This window comes from Neodothiora populina (assembly GCF_041146345.1).
Source record: "Neodothiora populina strain CPC 39397 chromosome Unknown canker_contig_8, whole genome shotgun sequence".
NCBI classification, from domain to species: domain Eukaryota; kingdom Fungi; phylum Ascomycota; class Dothideomycetes; order Dothideales; family Dothioraceae; genus Neodothiora; species Neodothiora populina.
This window is the reverse complement of record NW_027191411.1, coordinates 198,781-217,053: the sequence shown is the minus strand read 5'-3', so window position 1 is coordinate 217,053 and position 18,273 is coordinate 198,781. Positions and strand designations below refer to the sequence as shown.

The 18,273-nt window shown below is 50.9% G+C and overlaps 5 protein-coding genes across 6 annotated transcripts; 4 read left to right on the top strand and 1 right to left on the bottom strand.

Moving 5' to 3' along the window:
- Positions 1–73: 73 nt before the first annotated feature.
- On the top strand, positions 74–4,322 carry AAFC00_006567 (uncharacterized protein; the record flags this gene model as incomplete). Its single annotated transcript, XM_069346541.1, has 2 exons — positions 74–189; positions 242–4,322. 2 exons carry the CDS (start codon positions 74–76, stop codon positions 4,320–4,322), a joined length of 4,197 nt encoding a protein of 1,398 aa, XP_069199410.1.
- A 741-nt stretch (positions 4,323–5,063) lies between these two features.
- Positions 5,064–6,437, top strand: AAFC00_006566 (uncharacterized protein; the record flags this gene model as incomplete). Its single annotated transcript, XM_069346540.1, has 2 exons — positions 5,064–5,353; positions 5,417–6,437. 2 exons carry the CDS (start codon positions 5,064–5,066, stop codon positions 6,435–6,437), a joined length of 1,311 nt encoding a protein of 436 aa, XP_069199409.1.
- A 3,008-nt stretch (positions 6,438–9,445) lies between these two features.
- Positions 9,446–10,335, top strand: AAFC00_006565 (uncharacterized protein; the record flags this gene model as incomplete). The annotated part of the gene is made up of 3 exons (XM_069346538.1): positions 9,446–9,491; positions 9,555–10,004; positions 10,067–10,335. The coding sequence occupies 3 exons, from the start codon at positions 9,446–9,448 to the stop codon at positions 10,333–10,335; spliced, it is 765 nt and encodes a 254-aa protein (XP_069199408.1).
- A 2,790-nt stretch (positions 10,336–13,125) lies between these two features.
- AAFC00_006564 (uncharacterized protein) lies at positions 13,126–14,853 on the top strand (the record flags this gene model as incomplete). The annotated part of the gene is made up of 1 exon (XM_069346537.1): positions 13,126–14,853. The coding sequence occupies one exon, from the start codon at positions 13,126–13,128 to the stop codon at positions 14,851–14,853; it is 1,728 nt and encodes a 575-aa protein (XP_069199407.1).
- A 2,184-nt stretch (positions 14,854–17,037) lies between these two features.
- On the bottom strand, positions 17,038–18,273 carry AAFC00_006563 (uncharacterized protein; the record flags this gene model as incomplete). Of its 2 annotated transcripts, none has more annotated exons than XM_069346536.1 (2): positions 17,038–17,186; positions 17,253–18,273. In XM_069346536.1, the coding sequence occupies 2 exons, from the start codon at positions 18,271–18,273 to the stop codon at positions 17,038–17,040; spliced, it is 1,170 nt and encodes a 389-aa protein (XP_069199405.1). The 2 variants fall into 2 exon arrangements, with proteins under 2 accessions (XP_069199405.1, XP_069199406.1); XM_069347835.1 differs by having other exon boundaries at positions 17,253–17,757.

Here is an 18,273-nt window from a genome sequence, read left to right as displayed (position 1 = left end):
TTCCGCCGCAGACTTGTTTGGTACTTTTGCATACATGAATGTAAAGACTGTACATGTGGCGCAACAGTAAAACATGTCAACTAAAGCAGCACTGAAAGCAGCAAAAGCTGCTCTCGATGCGGAGAACTGGGACGAAGTCGTGACACAGGCCGAAAATGTGCTGTCCTCGGATTCGAACAATTACTTTGCGTATGTACAACTCTGAGCTAAAAAGACGAACATGTTTCTAACGTTATCGCAGCAACCTCTTCCTAGGTCGCGCACGTCAGAAGCAAAGCAAGCCTGGCGAGGCGGCAAAAGCCTACATCTCAGCGACGAAGCTCAAACCAGATGATGCACAAGCATGGCTAGGTCTCTGTGATTTATACGAGAGTCAAGGCCCTTCCAAAATCGACGAGTATCGTGAAGCAACGGTGAAAGTTGCCGAGATCTACGCAAACGCAGACGACAAACATAGATGTCAGACTGCAGTTGACAAATTCACTAAATTCGCAAAAGCCAATGGAAGCGTTGCGCAGTACAAGCGTTCATTGGAGATCTTATTACCACAGAGTCCCATCTACGATTTCTTGGAGGGTCGGATACCTCACCCTTCACTTACTTATACCAGGTTGGCTGAGATTACAGAAACCGAGGAGAAGCAGCGCATCAATTCACAAATTGGCGAGCGGAGAACCAGATTAGGTGCTCGTATTGGCCAAGTCACGAGAGATGTCAAGAAGGAAGTCTACACGGCAAGTAATCTCGAGGAGCTCTACAAGCATGCGATTGACTGGACCAACGACGATGAGGCTCGCCGAGAGTTTGAGGAGAAACTGCTTCAGCGCATGTTCGATACCTTGATAGTACTTTCAGACGAAGAAAAGGCTGCCAAGAGAGAGCAGGTCCTGCAGGCGGCGCGTGGCATGGTGATTGTCAAGCATCCGTTCCTCCTGGCTTGGACATTAGACATTGAGTGGCGAGACATCCCCGCAGTACACGATCTAGACGTTGGCATACTACGAGAGTATCTGGAGTTCTTCCCCGAGACCAGTCTAGGCAAAGTACTCAAAGCATATCTTGAATGCGAGATCTCGCCATTTCCGCCGCCACCCAAGAATGAAGACGACGATGACAAGGAAACAGAAACCAAACTTTCTCAGGAAGATAGACTATCACTGATGGGTGAGGGCCTCGAAGATGGAAACACTTCTGTTCTTGCCCATCGCCTCGTCAGTGACTACTACCTATATCTCGAAGAATATGAAAGCGTGGTCGACGTGACGCGCGCTGGAATGAAACTGCTACAAACGGATATGGCAAAGTCTGGTCTCGACATGCAGAACACCAAAGATGGCCTCAATTGTGGCCTGGCCACATCGTTGGTACACCATCAGTCGCCCAAGAATCACCCCGAGGCTAGAGACCTCTTCAATGATATACTGGCCAGGAACTCCAAATCCACGCCTGCGCTGATAGGCCTCGGTCTTATCTTGGAAGAACAAGAGGAGTACGATGAAGCAGTTGGCTTTCTCACGCAAGCTCTAGAGCAAGATCCCAGCAATACGCGCATCGCAGTCGAGGGAGCATGGTGTGATGCTCTGCGCGGCAACCTCGCTCCAGCACTTGAGCAAATGGAGAAGTACTTGCCAGACCTCAAGCCTGATGATCACAAGTCTCGAGAACTCAGGGCTCAGACCTTGTACCGAACTGGTGTGTGTATGTGGGATCTCGACCCTTCCAAGTCCGCTCGCAAGGATCGCAGTGGAGCCTATGCCCGATTTCTCGCTGCCATCAAGACCAATGTCAGTTTCGCGCCGGCATATACCAGCCTTGGCTTCTACTATGCAGATTACGCCAGAGACAAGAAACGAGCAAGACAATGTTTCCAAAAGGCATTCGAGCTCTCGTCTTCGGAAACGGATGCTGCTGAGCGCCTTGCTCGAGCATTTGCAGATCGGGCTGAATGGGACATTGTGGAAATCGTGGCGCAGCGTGTCATAGATTCTGGCAAGGTCCGACCTCCGCCAGGATCAAAGAAGAAGGGCATCAGCTGGCCTTTTTCTGCTGTTGGAGTGGTTCAGATGAATCGACAAGAGTATCCTCAAGCTGTCGTGTCTTTCCTATCAGCATTGAGGATCAGTCCAAACGACTACCACTCGTATGTTGGACTTGGCGAGAGTTACCACAACTCGGGACGATACAATTCTGCCAGGCGAACTTTCACTTATGCCGAAGAGCCACATGATGGAGTACAATGGGACGTCTCAGGAGATAGCTGGTTTACTCGCTACATGCTTGCGAATGTAGACCGCGAACTTGGGGAGCACGAAGAGGCTATCGTCGGCCTACAAGCTGTTCTCAAGGATCGACCAGAGGAATTTGGTGTCCTCATAGCTCTTCTGCAGACATTCGTAGAGCGGTCATGGCGCTGTGTCGAGACCGGCTTCTTCGGACAAGCTGCAGAGGGTGCTGTACAAGCGCTCGATCTGGCCCAGAAGATTTCTGAGATCAGACCAAATGCTTTCAATCTGTGGAAGGCTGTTGGCGACGCGTGCTCGATCTTCTACTGGGTGCAAGAGAAGTTAGACATCTTCCCCGAAACATCTACTCGTGAACTTCTGGCAAAGAACATTGATGCCAATGAGTTCAGCGTACTCGCTGATATCGATGGGGTGGGCGAGGAAGCGTTGCATGCCGCTCCTGCCGAAATTGGTGAAGATGGAGAGAGCTCTGTCGCATCCACAGAATATTTGCGATTGACTGTCCTCGCGTGTAAGCGTGCCATCTCCAGCTGTGCTCATGACGTTCATGCCCAAGCTGTTGCGTGGTACAATCTCGGATGGGCTGAGTACCGCGGTTACAGCAGTGGCGATTCCATATCGAGCAAAAAGTATCTCCGAGCTGCTACCAGATGTTTCAAGCGTGCTATCGAGCTTGAGGCCGGTAATTCGGAATTTTGGAACGCTCTTGGAGTTGTGACAACTAAACTCAACCCCAAGGTTGCTCAACATTCTTTCGTTCGATCTCTACACTTGAATGAGCGAAGTGCACGTACCTGGACGAATCTGGGTGTGTTATATCTTCTGAACAATGACTATGAGCTGGCGCATCAGGCGTTTGCGCGTGCACAATCTACAGACCCAGAATTTGCACATGCCTGGTTAGGTGAGGGGTTGATAGCTCTTCTCATGGGCGACACCAAGGAGGCACTTTCACATTTCACGCACGCTTTTGAGATATCCGACTCCTCCTCGCTCATCATCAAGCGTCAGTATGCTGTGTCGCTCTTCGATCATCTGTTGGAGAACCCTACAGCCTCGAATGAGATTACATCACTGATCCAACCTCTCTTCGCCCTGGAGCAAATTCACACTTCTGTGCCATCAGATCTCGCATTCGCACATCTTGCATCTCTCTTCTCCGAGAGGGTCGGTGATCACGCTTCTGCGATTGAAACACTGACCTCGCTGTGCACTGCAGCTGAAGCAGAATATGAAGCCACCGAAGCACTTCCTGCATTAGGCCGCTTTGCACATGCCAAGGCTGATCTCGCACGCAACCAACTTGCAGCTAAGGACTTTTCTAGCGCGGCAGAGAATGCAGGAACAGCTTTAGACCTCTCTTCTGATGCAAGCGAATGCGGTCTCGACACAGAATCAAGGCGCAAGCTTCGACTGTCTGCACATCTGACGGCTGGTTTGGCTTCCTTCAACTTGCAAGACTGGGACAGCTCGATTGGTATGTTCAATGCCGCTCTTGAAGAGAGCAGCAACGATCCCGATGTTGTATGCCTCATCGCGCAGGTTCTTTGGGCAAAGGGTGGTGAGAAAGAGAAGAGCGCAGCTCGTGATCAGCTCTTCGAGTGCGCGGGAGCACATCCTGACCACATTCCTTCCATTGTCCTCCTAGGCGCCATTGCTGCCATGGACGATGACAGGGACACCATCGACGCGATGAAAGATGATCTCGAAGCCCTGCGGGTAGAAGACAAGACGACCAGGCAAGAGAAAGAAAACATCGAGTCAGTCCTTGGGTCGGTAGCAGCACTTCAAGGCTCTGCAGATGAATGCCTTGCCGTCGCGCAGACGGCTGTCATGTTGGCGCCGCATGAGAGCCACGGCTGGGCAGAGTTGGCGGGACAGGTCGACAGCGATCACCCAGCAGCGATGGCGTTGCTGAATGCGCAACGATCTGTACCTCCTCACGGCACAATGGGCGCCAAAGAACTCGCCGAAGCATTTGCTGGAACCGGTATCGTGAAAGATGCGCAAAGAGCCATCATGCTTGCTCCGTGGCAGTCAAGCGGCTGGGAGACATTCGCCGATGCCGTCACTGCATGATTGGGATCTGCTGCGAGCAATACTGCTTCGTCGGATTAATGGACGTATAGACTTCTCCGCATTACTATGATTACATACAAAGTATATATAATTGGGTAACTAGATCATGTATTCGTACCCATTTTGGGTAGCTTTAGCATCTTAACGAGGTTGCGACAAAGTCACAAAAGACTTGTTTCAACATGCTTAATACTCTCAATCACCAATAGCACTCATTTTACTGAATTGTTTCACAAGGCCCTGTTTCCAAGTTGCTAATGATATAACCCTCAAACCACACGTTTGGATGTTCCAGGCACAGGACAATCTCCTTGGCAAAAGCTTGTGCACGCAATCGTGTCGAACTAGAAAAAGCCATGAGCCTCTGGTGGTGACGCGGAACCCCGACACGGGTACATGACTTCGACCAACGAGAGGTCGGCGTCGTCATCTCCGGTTCACACACCCTCGAAACGTCGCTGAGACGGCTGGAAAAAAATCCAAGTACAAGTAGCACGTAGACGATGATGTAGATCTTGGAATTGGCGGGCTGCGGTTGCGGTTCGGGTTCGCGGTGAGACAGAGAGAGGGCAGCACGATTGCAGTTTTCACAATGGGTCTCTGCTTGTTCTTTCACCTGCACGATATCTTACTCTGACCATAGCCTTTTCTTTTTACCCCTTCCATAATTACGTTGACCCTGTTTGCGGTGAGAGCCTCGCTCGCTCCCCTTACGTACGCTGACGTCTTTTTTTCCCGATCATGCGCTATTCCAATCGCGGATTATTACCCCACGTTCTCCCTTCCTTCAACAGTCCAGACCACCACCACCACCGCGGGTCCAATCTGAAAGAAAGACTGCTGTCGCCGTTCAGGTTGTTCGAGTACGGCGACTATGCAACGGCGGACTCGTCTGCAGACAAAGAATATGACAGTTCTGCAGTCGGTCTCAGAGGTCTCGGGAGGTCGACGCGGTTCGGATATGCCAGTCGGTCGTATTTCAGACTGTTTCGTTTGATCGCTTGTTTCACTATTGGCTGTTTGTGCGCCATGTATGTACTCTGTCCTTGATCTGACGTGATGTATGTGACATGAAGTTTAATGTGAGTGCACAGCGTTCTATACCAGTTCATATGGTCCGGCCGTGCCTGCGGGCGCCAGGAGCCATTCGACGAGGTTTTCCCCTTAGGAATCCCTGGGCTTAGAGACAGTGAGCACGATAGAGAAGCATTCGATCAGCGGTTCGAGAGCTTCATGCACAATGTCCTGCCTATCCAATGTCACTCGCATAACGACTATTGGCGCCGCACCCCCTTGTATGCTGCCATTGGATCTGGATGTATATCCGTAGAGGCAGACGTGTGGTCGTTTGACGATAACCTCTATGTCGGGCATCGCTCCTGGGCACTCAGCAAGGAAGCCACGCTTTCGTCCATGTATCTGGGCCCTATCGAGCGGATGCTTCGCACAGCAAACCAAAGATCCGCGATCGGGGATGTGGAGACGAACGGTCATCGCGGCGTCTTCAGTGCATCTCCAGAGCAGACATTGGTGCTACTAATCGACTTCAAGGCGAACGCCACAGAGACCTACGACAAAGTCTACGCCGACCTCGAGACCCTGAGGCAAGCTGGCTGGCTGACATTCTGGAACGGGACCGATCGCGTCGAGAGAGCGCTGACAATCGTCGCGTCGGGTAATGTGCCTTATGACAGGATCACTGCCAACGAGACATACAGAGACATATTCTGCGATGCACCACTAGATCAACTCAACGACGAAGCAGACGACGCACTGTATCCCGACGAGAACAGCTCCAACGACATCCTGCGCTACAAATACAACCCCTCCAACTCATACTACGCATCGACAGACCTGAAGAACGTCGTGGGTCAGCTAGGGCAGTGGTCGATCAAGCCCGCGCACATCGAAGCGATGAAGCAACAGATCCACGACGCCAGGATCCGAGGCTTGTTGCCGAGGTACTGGGGCGTGCCGCGATGGCCCACGTATACCAGAGACTACACGTGGGAGATACTCTCGAAGATCAATATTGGCATTTTGAATGTGGATGACCTGCGTGCTGCGCGGAAAGGCGAGTGGGGCCATCGGTATCTTGTTCCGCGGGTGCATTGAGGGGTGTTGGGTTAGGGGAAAGGCTTCAGCATATTATGGCGTTGTTTGGTCTGCTGGTTGACTTGGAGTCTCTTTCATGGCTGGTTCTGCTGCGATTTGGCGAGATATAGAACGGGACAAATTTCCATACCCGTTCTGCCTTTTTTTTCCCTTGGTACATTTCCGAGAGTATATCACTCGGGGAAGTCTTACATCACGTATTTTGATCATCTATGTATATGGCATCGGACGGCAAGTGTCTTGCAACTGTATGCAACAATAGGCATCGGGACTACCGCATGCCGCTCATCCACCCCAAAAAGAGCTTCTCTATGCCTCACGAACCCACAACCACAGGATTCAGAACCTTTGCCACAGCCTCAGCCGTCGTGAATAAGATCCCGCCGGAGAAGACTGTACGACCAAGCCTCATGACCGTGCCCCTCCAGAACGCCCTGACACCGCCATCCTGCATGATACTAGCGACAGCCTGCATAGTCGTCGTAGCCTGCGCGGACTGCGACCTCGTCTTGATGGTGTCGAAAGGCTGAGTGGCAAGAGTAGTGATGACGCCCGCCAGCGCGCCATTGACGAAATTCGTGACCGTGTCTTGGGGCACACTCCGCGCGCTCTCGAAGTCCTTGATGATGTTATACGAGCCCATGCGGAACGACGTCGCCGAGGCTTGCTTCAGCGTCGTGCCTGCGAAGCCACGGTAGAGCCCCACGAAGCCGTCGTCACGCAGGATGCATTTCACTGCGTGCGCGGTGCTGGTGAAGCGGCGAGGTCCTCGCGCGTCGTCTATCAGAGCGGTCTTGATGCGCTCTGTGGGCGTCACGGCGAAGATGCTCGCTACTACTCCTGCCGTCATGCCCGCGAGCATGTTCCGAAGCGGGGACAGGGTCCCTGTGTCTGGGTCTTTGAGTTGATTCTTGATCGTGTCGAAGGATAGGAAGCGCACGGCGTCTTTGCCTATGCTGCCTATTACTAGCGCCGAGCATCCCTTGTACAGCGCTCGTAGACCCTCTTGCTTGTAGGTTTGGGCTACGACCAGAAAGGGATTCCGAGATGGTTTTGTTTTCGTCGTCGAGTCTTGTATGAGCTGGGCTCGGGTTTTTGCAAACTCGAATGGATATGTGGCTGCTGCTTCTACTCCTCCTGCAATGCCACCGCTTATGAGAGATACTGAAGGGGGTGTGTCCTCGTGTTTCTTTGGGGCCATGTCTAACTATTGATTTGTAGTATTGGAGATCTTGATGTCTGAAACATATAATGTGAACGTCCTGGTTTACTATTGCGATTTGCTGTGAGACGACGCAATGGGTTATCTAGTCCGATTCTACGAAACCAGATGTGATCGTAACGATGAGTAGAAATCTGTACAGATACAGTATATACCTAGGTCATAATGCGGACTAATATCACTGCGTACCTATATGGAAGAGGTAGATGTGGAAACTTACATCAACAGTGACGTCGGAATACGCAGCCTGGAACGCGGGGTACTTTCCCCAGATACAACACGCTCGGCTATCCACAAATGCGTGGTCGGACAGGGTGTGCTTGTCCCAGTCGTGCAAGCCGAGGAGGTTGCAATGAAACGCTTTGTTTGATGATCTCGAAGTCGCAGGTACCAGCAGACGACTCACGACTTGTATGCACCATGCTATCTAAGCGAATTGACGCATAGTACAGTATGAGCCAGCAGCACGATCTCGTATCCGAGGGGGACGACAGAGGAGTGGAGAAGGGGAGTGCATGTCGAGCAATATACGCGCAGAAGCACTGGCCGGTGTGATTATTACGCTCCAGCCATGCTTGCGTCTCCAGTCTCACACACGCAGGTAGCGTTCACGAAGTGGCCGATGCAGACTGGGCTCGAATTTGCCGCAAGCTGTCGTTACTGTGAATCTTGACATGTCCAAGAGGTGACCTCACGTGTAGAGGTGTCGTATGCCTTGCTCTCTGCCCAGGCGCAAGTGCGATAGTCGCGAATATCTGCCAAAAGCCCGGCACTTGAATCTGCAGTAGGTTACGCTCGTATGGAAACAATCCGCCATCTGCCACAGCAGCGGAAGGTCGTATCTCTGATCCAAGCGCCATGATGGACCAGGTGAAGCACAAATACAGTCAGCCTCTCCCAAAGTAGTACAGTACAGGCCTGGTATCATGCAAAAGTAAAAAGGGGATCGGCTGTGCAGAGCATGCAGACTGTGAAACCATCAAACACAGCCAAAGGAGGGCCTGAGCTTGTCAGCTACATGAATGCATCGTCAGCCACGTTGGAAATGAACGTTCAATTCATGTGGGAGGACCAATCCGGTCACCAAAGGGGCAGGTCGATCGGGGTGTTATATCAAGTCTTATAAGCTCGCCCAAGACATCCGCGTATAAATAACCCCAAACAAAAGAGCGCAAACAAGGACAGTAACGTGTAAGCTACTGTACCTGGCTGATCTAAGTGTCAAAAGCAGTTCATCGGTCTACGAGAATGCAATGATTTTCCGCTGATCTCGACGCCTCGCCAGGGCCAATGCAGGGCTCGTCGATCATTTGCCATGATGTGACTTGGACAGACGGTCCTGATCAAGGTCTGCTATAATTCTCGGGAGACGCTGGCTGGAGTCTTTTCTGAGCGAGTTGTACCACTCGTACTTGTCACAAGATAAACCAATTTCGTTTTCTGTTGTTCCGTCCGTCTTTTTGTCTATTTTGCGTATCTATCTGAGGTGATTGCGCTACATCGAGGCCCGCCATCCCCGTCAGCCGAACCAAAGCTCCGGGAAATTGTACCAACTACCCTGTCTATCTTACATACAGCATCTGTACCTCACCTATCATTACACTCCTTTGCGCCATCTCAGCCGGGTCTGACACAGAGTCGTCCTTCTTTCACGTCTTTTCTTTTTTTTTTTTGGTTACTGAATTTCGTTCCGGGTTCCTGTCGCTCTCTCTAATTTCATATTGTCCCTTTTTCTTCTGACAACCGCACGCGCATCTTTTCGTAAACTAATAATACTGGCGCTATAATGGCCGACAAAGTGTCAATCACTCTCTGCGGTGATGGCGGATGCGGTAAATATTCATAAAATAACATTGCGCAGTCGACACTTGAGCTGACCGACTTGATCTTGTCAGGCAAATCTTCCATCACTCTGCGCATCGTTCGCTCACAATGGACTCACGAATACGACCCGACCATCGAAGACTCTTACTCAGTCACGCGCACGATTGACGGAACAACGTATTCGCTCGCCCTTACGGATACAGCAGGGCAAGAAGAGTATCGCGGCATGTGGAGCGCTCAAAATCTCAACTCGGATGCGTTTCTACTCGTCTACGACATCACCAGCCCCCAATCCTTGCAGGCCCTGGACTTCTTCACCGAAATGATTGAGATGGAGCGCGAGGTCAGGCGTGAAAGAGGAGAATGCTGGCCGGCCATCATGGTGGTGGGGAACAAATGCGACTTGCAAGCGCAGCGTCAGGTTGGCGCAAGGGAAGGCCTCGAGTGGGCCAAGAGCAGAGGATGCGGATTCATGGAGACGAGCGCAAGAGAAATGGTCAATGTTGAAGAGACATTTTCTGGTGAGTACTGACATCTGACTCTACTGGGAGATGGGAGCATTGCGCTGACACTATTTTGCTAGTTCTCGTCCAGCGAGTAGTTGAGGCTCGGAAGCAATACTCTGAAGGTCTGCGACCCAAGTTTCCTTCCTTGATTAACCCACTACCCCTATCGAATCAACCCCAATTGCAACCTCCGCGCCCGGAAACAGCATCAGCAGGAGCAGCCCCGCCGCCTTCAGCTGGATACACCGAGAAAATGTCGCGACCGACCTCATCGGGCATGCAGACTACTTCTCCCTCGCCAAAAAAGCGGAAGTTTCGACCATCTCGACGATTTTTTTGCTTCTAGAAAAGCTGCTGGCTCAGCTTTCTAGACGTCAAAGCTGACTTACCTTCCCTTTTCCCACGAAGCCCACTGGCAAGCGAATTGCCATTTATCCGAGCGCATGCGCAATGTGCTCCCCAAGATTTCATTCGTTGTACTTTGTATCTCTTTGCCTCCCCTTCGTGTTTTGTGTGTTTCGTCCGGTCGAATCGCCTTCGATACAACCAATACCCTCTTTGCACTGTTGTTTATTTTGTTGGAACATTGGCACGATGGAACAAGCGCATTGGAAATACTCAATTTGTCCATGAAAGTGTCTCTCACGGCCTTGAGTGGAATGCGGCCTTTGCTTGTGTTCCGATGTTGCGGAGGGAAAGGAGAATAAGGATCAAGAATCACAAATCGTATGCTGTGAGCATACAAGTGCGGGAAAGTGACTCGAAAGTCGTGGACTTCACGTTCTTTCCTTCATGGATACCTTCTGACTATCCTGAATGTCATGCCTCGGTGACAGTCGGTTTCTTGATCGGCAAGGACATGAGGCAATACAGGCCAGCCGAGTGTTGGAGATCCAAGCACATTACACAGCCGCATGGCCTGAGGATATAAAGCATTCATATTCAGATTCACATATGGCAGGCGGGACAGCTTCCATGTCTCCGTCACGAGGCTACTTTCCTGGGCCCAAGCTCCGCCATGCGGCCTAACGATCTGAACTACCGAGCATAAGGTACATCCTGTCCGTTGCGCTGTGACCGATCACAACGCAGTGGAGGCGGCAGAATCTTCCGAGGCGAGGTCTGCGATCAACACCCAATGGACATTGATCAAGTATCCACGAGAAGCATTGGAAAGTATCGTGTATCGACCTGCCTGGGATTTCGAGATCATGAATAGTTCTAGAATCTATTTGCTTACCTTGGTACCCTGTAGATCGGTGTCGCAGATCAGATTACAAAGTAAATCTCTGAATGCATAGGCAGATGTTGTTCCAATGTCTGCATCTCTTCGAGCTAGCCCGCTCTCGAATTTGCTTCTTCTCTCATACCCACGCGTGTCGTCAGTGATCAACAGACAATTTTCCATCCAACCAGCGAACACCCTCCAATCAGACCGTGAGGAGAAGCACCGCCTACTGTTCATTATGGCCCAGACATGGTCGTCCACGTGCATCTACCATAAACAATTTGACAATTTGAGTATCGAAGCGGCTAATACGGCAACTCCGAGTGTGTAATCGAAGACCAAGGGTAAAGTCTCATGTGTTAGAGTCCAAGTATACGCGGACGCATACCTTCCAGGGCTTTCCGGTATTTAACATCTATCGGGTGAACATGCAAGCACGTGTTTCGTCATTACATCAACTCCTATGGTCATTGGTCTGTGAAGACCACCCATGACTTGTTCTATTGCCCGAATGTGGAGATTCGAAGTTATAGCTACCGTAAGATGGATCCTTGTGGGCACTGTGCTCAAGTGTCTGTGTCACGGCTGTTCTCCACTGCTGTACTCTGTACATCAGCTTCCTCCGTTACACTATACCCAAAAGTCATCAAGTAGTGCGCTCCACGGCTGGAAATAGCAAGAACTTCATCACTATATCCGTCATTATCAGCTTTGTGAAGACCTAGCGATCTACGCAAGGGTCTGACATGCGGTTCAGCCTCCGACTCGCATGGCCTGTCATCCTATGTAGACACAATGCAACATATATTTTGTCTATATGGATGTACCTTATGGTACACTTAGACGAGATGGAGTCAAAAGACACTCGGGGCACGGGCCTTGATATGCTGGGGCAACCCCCAAGATGTTCTGCGGTAAACCCCAAAACGGATCCTGTCAAGAATCTTCGGTCACCCACGTTTTGATCTTCCTCGCTGTAATTGGCCACTCCAACCTCGAAGCACTTCACACTCCTCCACGCTTCCAAGCTGCAATCCACGGAAAACTCACGAGAAACTCTCCAATGCCAATAGAAGCCAAGCTGTCTGAGCCGTTGTGTTCAAGGATTCAACAAGCTATGCGCGAGCTTTCCTGCCGAGGCGAAGGCGTTCCTTTGCTACTCTTCTCAACGCTTGTTGTTCTTGTGTGCTAGGCGGTTCGGCTCACGACACGAGTTGCTCGATGTTACTGGTGCGAGCCTTCCATTGGCCGTCCAGGCAGCCCGGTCGCCTTATCCTCGCAAAAAGGACATACCAATGGTGCCTCAATTGCCGGACATATGCGTTCTGCATGGCGTGGAACCTATTCCACAATTAACAAGCACATCTGCGCGGTGCTCCAGAATTGATGTCAAATTTCTGTAAGTCATGAGTGTCCCGAGCAGCTACCTCGGGTTTGGTAGGCCGATAGTCATTATCTTTTCTCCAGAAATAAAACCAATTCTTTGCACGATGAACGTGTCTCGAATCCACATCAGGTGTGCCAGAAAGTTAAATCACCCGCGTGAAGACGGTTAGAGTTACGGCGTTGGAAAGCGTAGATGGCCTGGGCTGTCCGAACCACTTTGTCTGGGACAGCGTGCATTTGCATCAACCTCTGATTGGAGCGCTGCTCGTCCTTTACAGAACGCCACAACTCTGGCTCGTGTGAAGAAGCTCACCCTCACGCATGGCGCCAAGTGCCTACCCAGGTCTTATAAGATACCAATATCCTCGTAAGACTGCCCCCCTCTTCTTATCATCATCAGTCTTTCTCTTTCTGAAGTTGATCGCCAAGTGTATCAAGAAACGCCCAGTTTCTTGTACCAATCTTACTTCCGCCTGCCAAATTTCTTGACTTGTATATTCACACTATCAAGACCATATAGCAATGGCAAACACAACGGCTGGAGGCAATGCTGCCTTCCACAACTTCCACAACGATTTCGCTCACATCGAGGACCCCAATGAGCGCAGACGCCTTGCACTTGCGGAGATTGACAAGGCCCCCTTTGGATGGTACCATGTCCGGGCTATCATCGTTGCTGGTATCGGTTTCTTCACCGATGCCTACGACATCTTCGCTATTGGTCTGGTGACCTCCATGTTGGGTGTCGTCTACTGGCACGATCTCCCTGGCAAGAACGCAGGCAAGATCCCTCAGAATGCCGATACTGCCATCAAGGTCTCTACATCCGCTGGCACTGTTGTCGGTCAACTCGGTTTCGGCTACCTCGCCGATGTCGTCGGTCGCAAGAAGATGTACGGTCTCGAGTTGATGATCATCATCTTCGCTACTCTTGCTCAGGCTCTCTCCTCAGACTCATACGCCATTTCCATCGTCGGTATCATCATTTTCTGGCGTGTTCTCATGGGTATCGGTATCGGTGGTGATTATCCTCTTTCTTCCGTCATTACCTCTGAGTTCGCAACCACCAAGTGGAGAGGTGCCATGATGGGCTCCGTCTTCGCCATGCAGGGCATCGGTCAATTTGCTGCTGGAATCATCGCTCTCATTGTCACCGCCGGCTTCAAGGAGTCTCTCCAGACCGCCAGCTCTGCTGCTCACTGCGACGGTGTCTGTGGCCTTGCAGTCGACAAGATGTGGCGTGTCATCATTGGTTTCGGTGCCGTTCCTGGCTGCATCGCCCTCTACTACCGCCTCACCATTCCCGAGACTCCTCGTTACACTTTTGACGTCTCTCGCGATGTTGTCAAGGCCGGCTCTGACGCCAAGGCCTACCTCAACGGACAGGCCGCTGGCCACCCCGACGAGATTGTTCATGCTCATGCTGTCGCTGAGACTTCCGCCCAGCTCGAGACCCCCAAGGCCTCCTGGGGTGACTTCTGGCGACACTACTCCCAGTGGAAGAACGGCAAGATCCTGCTCGGCACGGCTGGATCTTGGTTCTTCCTCGACGTCGCTTTCTACGGTCTTTCGTTGAACAACACTGTCATCCTCACCGCTATTGGCTACAGTGGTGGCAGCAACATGTACGAGATCTATCACAAGAACGCCATTGGAAACATCATTATCGTCTGTGCTGGTGCCATCCCCGGTTACTGGGTCACCGTCGCCACTGTCGACACTATTGGCCGCAAGCCGATTCAACTTATGGGTTTCATCATCCTTACCATCCTCTTCTGCGTCATGGGATTCGCCTATCACAAGCTCAGCTCAGGTGGCCTCCTCGCCATCTACGTTCTTGCTCAATTCTTCTTCAACTTCGGCCCGAACTCAACCACTTTCATCGTTCCCGGTGAATGCTTCCCCACCCGCTACCGCTCCACCTCTCACGGTATCTCTGCTGCATCCGGCAAGGTCGGTGCCATCATCGCCCAGGCTCTCATCGGTCCTCTTCGCGTCAAGGGTGCAACCCCTACCAACGCCTCTCCCTGGCTCAACCACGTCATCGAGATCTTTGCTCTCTTCATGTTCATCGGTATCTTCACCACTCTTTTGATCCCCGAGACCAAGCGCAAGACGCTAGAGCAGCTCGCCGGCGAGGTTCCCGGAACTCCTGAGTATGATCCTCACACCGCTGGGCACTTGGAGCGTGGCAGCTCTTCAGATGCCGAGGCTCACCATGCTGGAGAGAAGGGTGTCTCCGCTGTTTGATTTATAAAACATCCATGGACAAGATACATGCAGATCGTGTATCTTCAAGCCTCCTTTTCTTTTTCGTTTCATATTATATAATGACCCACCCCGAGATATCAAAAAGTGTATAGATTCTGTTATCGATGTTCATTCCAAGATTTTAAGTCTTGTGCCATTAGTCCACTGTTGATTCACCTTTTCTCATCTCTCAACGCTTTGACTTGTTCCTTTCGTCTCTAATAGAAGTCTCGCTTCTAGGATGGCCGGAACAAGCAAACCGCCGTTCCATTCCTATACGCAATTCTCTTCAGGGTACTGTACGTTCACTTCAGGCTAAATCTCAGGAGACCTACAGTGCTGCGAGTGATAGGGTTAGACTTCACGAGTTTACCTACATCGTGTAGTACATATATTGCAAGTTTCAGCAGCCTACCAGCCCGCTTGTCATTTCCTTGCGCACCAATTTCTTCTTGGTCTTCCTGGAGTCTAATCAACAGCTTTACTTTTCGTGTCGACCCTACCGCATCGTATCGTGCCGTGTCGTATCATATCGTATTGTGCCGTACTAGTCGGTCAGTTGTATTGTATTATATCGTCTCGGTCAATCATATCGTACCAGTCGCTCATATCACATCGATTCATATCACTCCGTCGGTAAGTAAGTCAGCCCGAGCAGCAAAACCCAAGAAACCGAGTCTCATCTCGCAGCTCCAGGCGCCTAGTCTGTCCGGTATACTTCCAGCACTCTATACATGCGACGTATATTCCATCGACACCATCCGTCTCCAGCTCTCCCGTGGACATGAACAGCGGTCTGCAGGCGTAAGCGTTAGGCTGCGGCTTCGGTGGCACTATGTGATTCCTGGACTGGGGTACTGGACTGCTAGGTCATTGGTGGCAGCTTATTGACGACCGCGGATCGTGGGTGCGCAAATGCCGACTTTGGTGTTTAGACCCACGGCAGCTTCGGCCGTCGAGCTGGACGGTGAATGTCATGCGCTGTCCGAGAGAGAAATAGAGCTGGTGCTCGATTGGTTTCGGGGTCGGATCATTTTCTCTCACGTCGCATTTACAACTATTTCGTTGTATAGAAGTGCAAGAATAAAGTAAAGTAAAGTAAAGTAAAGTAAAGTAAAATAAAGTAGAGCAGTACGCCTTGTTCACCTTACCAGCCGCACAATACTATACTTATGCATAGAACTCAAACTAGCATACAAAGGTAGGCATAGTACAATTACTGTACAGTAGAACAAAAGACAAAATATTCAAAAAAAAGCTTAGAGGCGGAGTACTCTCCGAAGTGATTCGACGCTAGAATGATAGTAAGACTTGGAACAACAGTAGGTAATAAGTACAGTCAGGGTCATTGAAGATACCTTTTTCTTGGGAGGTAAGGTATCCTCAGGTAGTGCACGGCAGAGTACGGCGTTGTACGGCAGAGTACGGCAGAGGCAAGGGTACCGTGTTATAGTGCAATAGTACGGTATATTCATGGTACAGCACAGTATGGTACAGTAGTACAGGATGTTTGCGATATGCGGCTCTGCCTCTACCTTTCTACCGCTACTGTACCCTTTTTACCGCGTAGGCATGTTGATTACCTTACCTCGTAAACATGGAGGGGCTCAAATTGTTGATGACGATCTCTGTTGTAGATCAAAAGGACATAATTGCGTTGGGGACGAACTGCGTTGAATTTGTTATAGTTCTCTGGTTGTTATTATTTTGAGGGTTCGTGACTTGATATCCATGTTTTGGTCTTTAGGGAAATGGTCTAATAATGCTTCTAATAAGGTGTGGGTGTTGATGGAGATTCATATCGTGGTGGTTGCTGTCTTTTGCTTCTTCGCTTTCATTTTGTTGTGGTGCATGCATGCGTCTGCTCGTCGTATCACATTGGTTCTCTTGGGGCTTCTTCTCCTCGAAAATTGCCGATGTATATGTAGACACTGTGACGTGTCACGCAAGGGAGACGATAGACTCCACCCCCTGTAGAGGGAGAGATGTCACCTCGCTCTGATGTCAACCATGACGCATTCGTGATATCCAGTATCATCAGTCGTCTTCTCTCGGCTCGACTTACTCGAGCTTCCTTCAGTGCCAGACTCATTGTGTCGTCACCCAGGGTGACTGTGCGAGAGACACATCATGGTTGGATGATTGGTTGTATGACGGCCTCTGCCATCATTCTTCCCTTGCCTGTCATCTCAGAAGCAAGCCTAGACTACCCATCGCTTGCTCCAGTTGTGAGCGTATTGCAGGGTTGGTGCGATACGTAGGTGTATAACCCAGTACAGATTTCGTCGACCGTATTAATGGATCGGTCGAAGCAGGGTGACCGTGGATGGTTTCTGGCCAATTAGAAAGACTCGGGTGTAAGTGCGAATGTTGATATACGAGAAAGCGTGTTTACTCACCCTCAATCACAAACCCTGCGCCGACTTGACGCGCATCACTGAACTGTAACAACGCCGTTGCTACAGATGGCCTGAAGTGCTGATCCAGAATCGCTTTCTTGATGTCGAAGTTGCAAGACTGAATCTGTGGATGTCCAAAATGGTATAGACCTCGCATGCATCTCAGCCGTGCAGCGGTATTTGAAGCAATCAACAGAGCGGCTACTGCGACCAGATCGTTACACTGGTAGCATATGCTGAGGTTGATGTCAAGACGACCAATGAGCGGCGATTGTAGAGAGGCAATGGCACTGAGAAATCCGCGGACCAGCGCTGTTTCTCCGTGCTTGACTGTCAGACAGAAGTGATTGAGCCCATACCAGACGTGACTCGCTTCTTCACGAATTTGCTTGTTCACATGCAACACCGCCGGCACTCTGAAAGTCCGAGTCTGTTTCCTAGAGGTGAGTTCTTGCGTCTTGTCCTCCACGACCAACAACCTATATATGCGATACCGCGTCTCCATTGGCAAGCCGAGCAAGTACGGCGCATGATAAGATTCCGGCTCGCTAATGGTTGGTCGACGTGAGTAACGGAAAGGAAAATACTGTGAGGCAGATGCATCCACGCTACTTCGGTGCGAAGCCTCGCGGGAGTTCCGTGCTGTCGCGGATGAGCCTGGGTCTGACTCGGACGCCCTAAAAGAATTGATTGACCAAGATGGACCAAAGATGTGAGACTTGCCGCCGTGTCGTGGAGTCATAGCCGCGAGAATGTTCGGATCTGACTCAGCAACTGGAAATCGGACAAGCGGGCTGAGGCGGCCGCGCCGTGGGTTGGAAGCTTGCTCTGGCGATGTTACTAGAGACACATTGGCAGGTTGATCCACTTCATTGCCTCCCGATGACAAACGTGGCCGAATTTGTCGATATTGCGCCAACAGGTGAGGTCGATCGCTCTGCGCATCCTGGCTTGTAATGGTCCCTTCTGTCTGAGCCGACAGTTCCGACGATGAATTGCGGTCATGTCGGAAACGTGACAT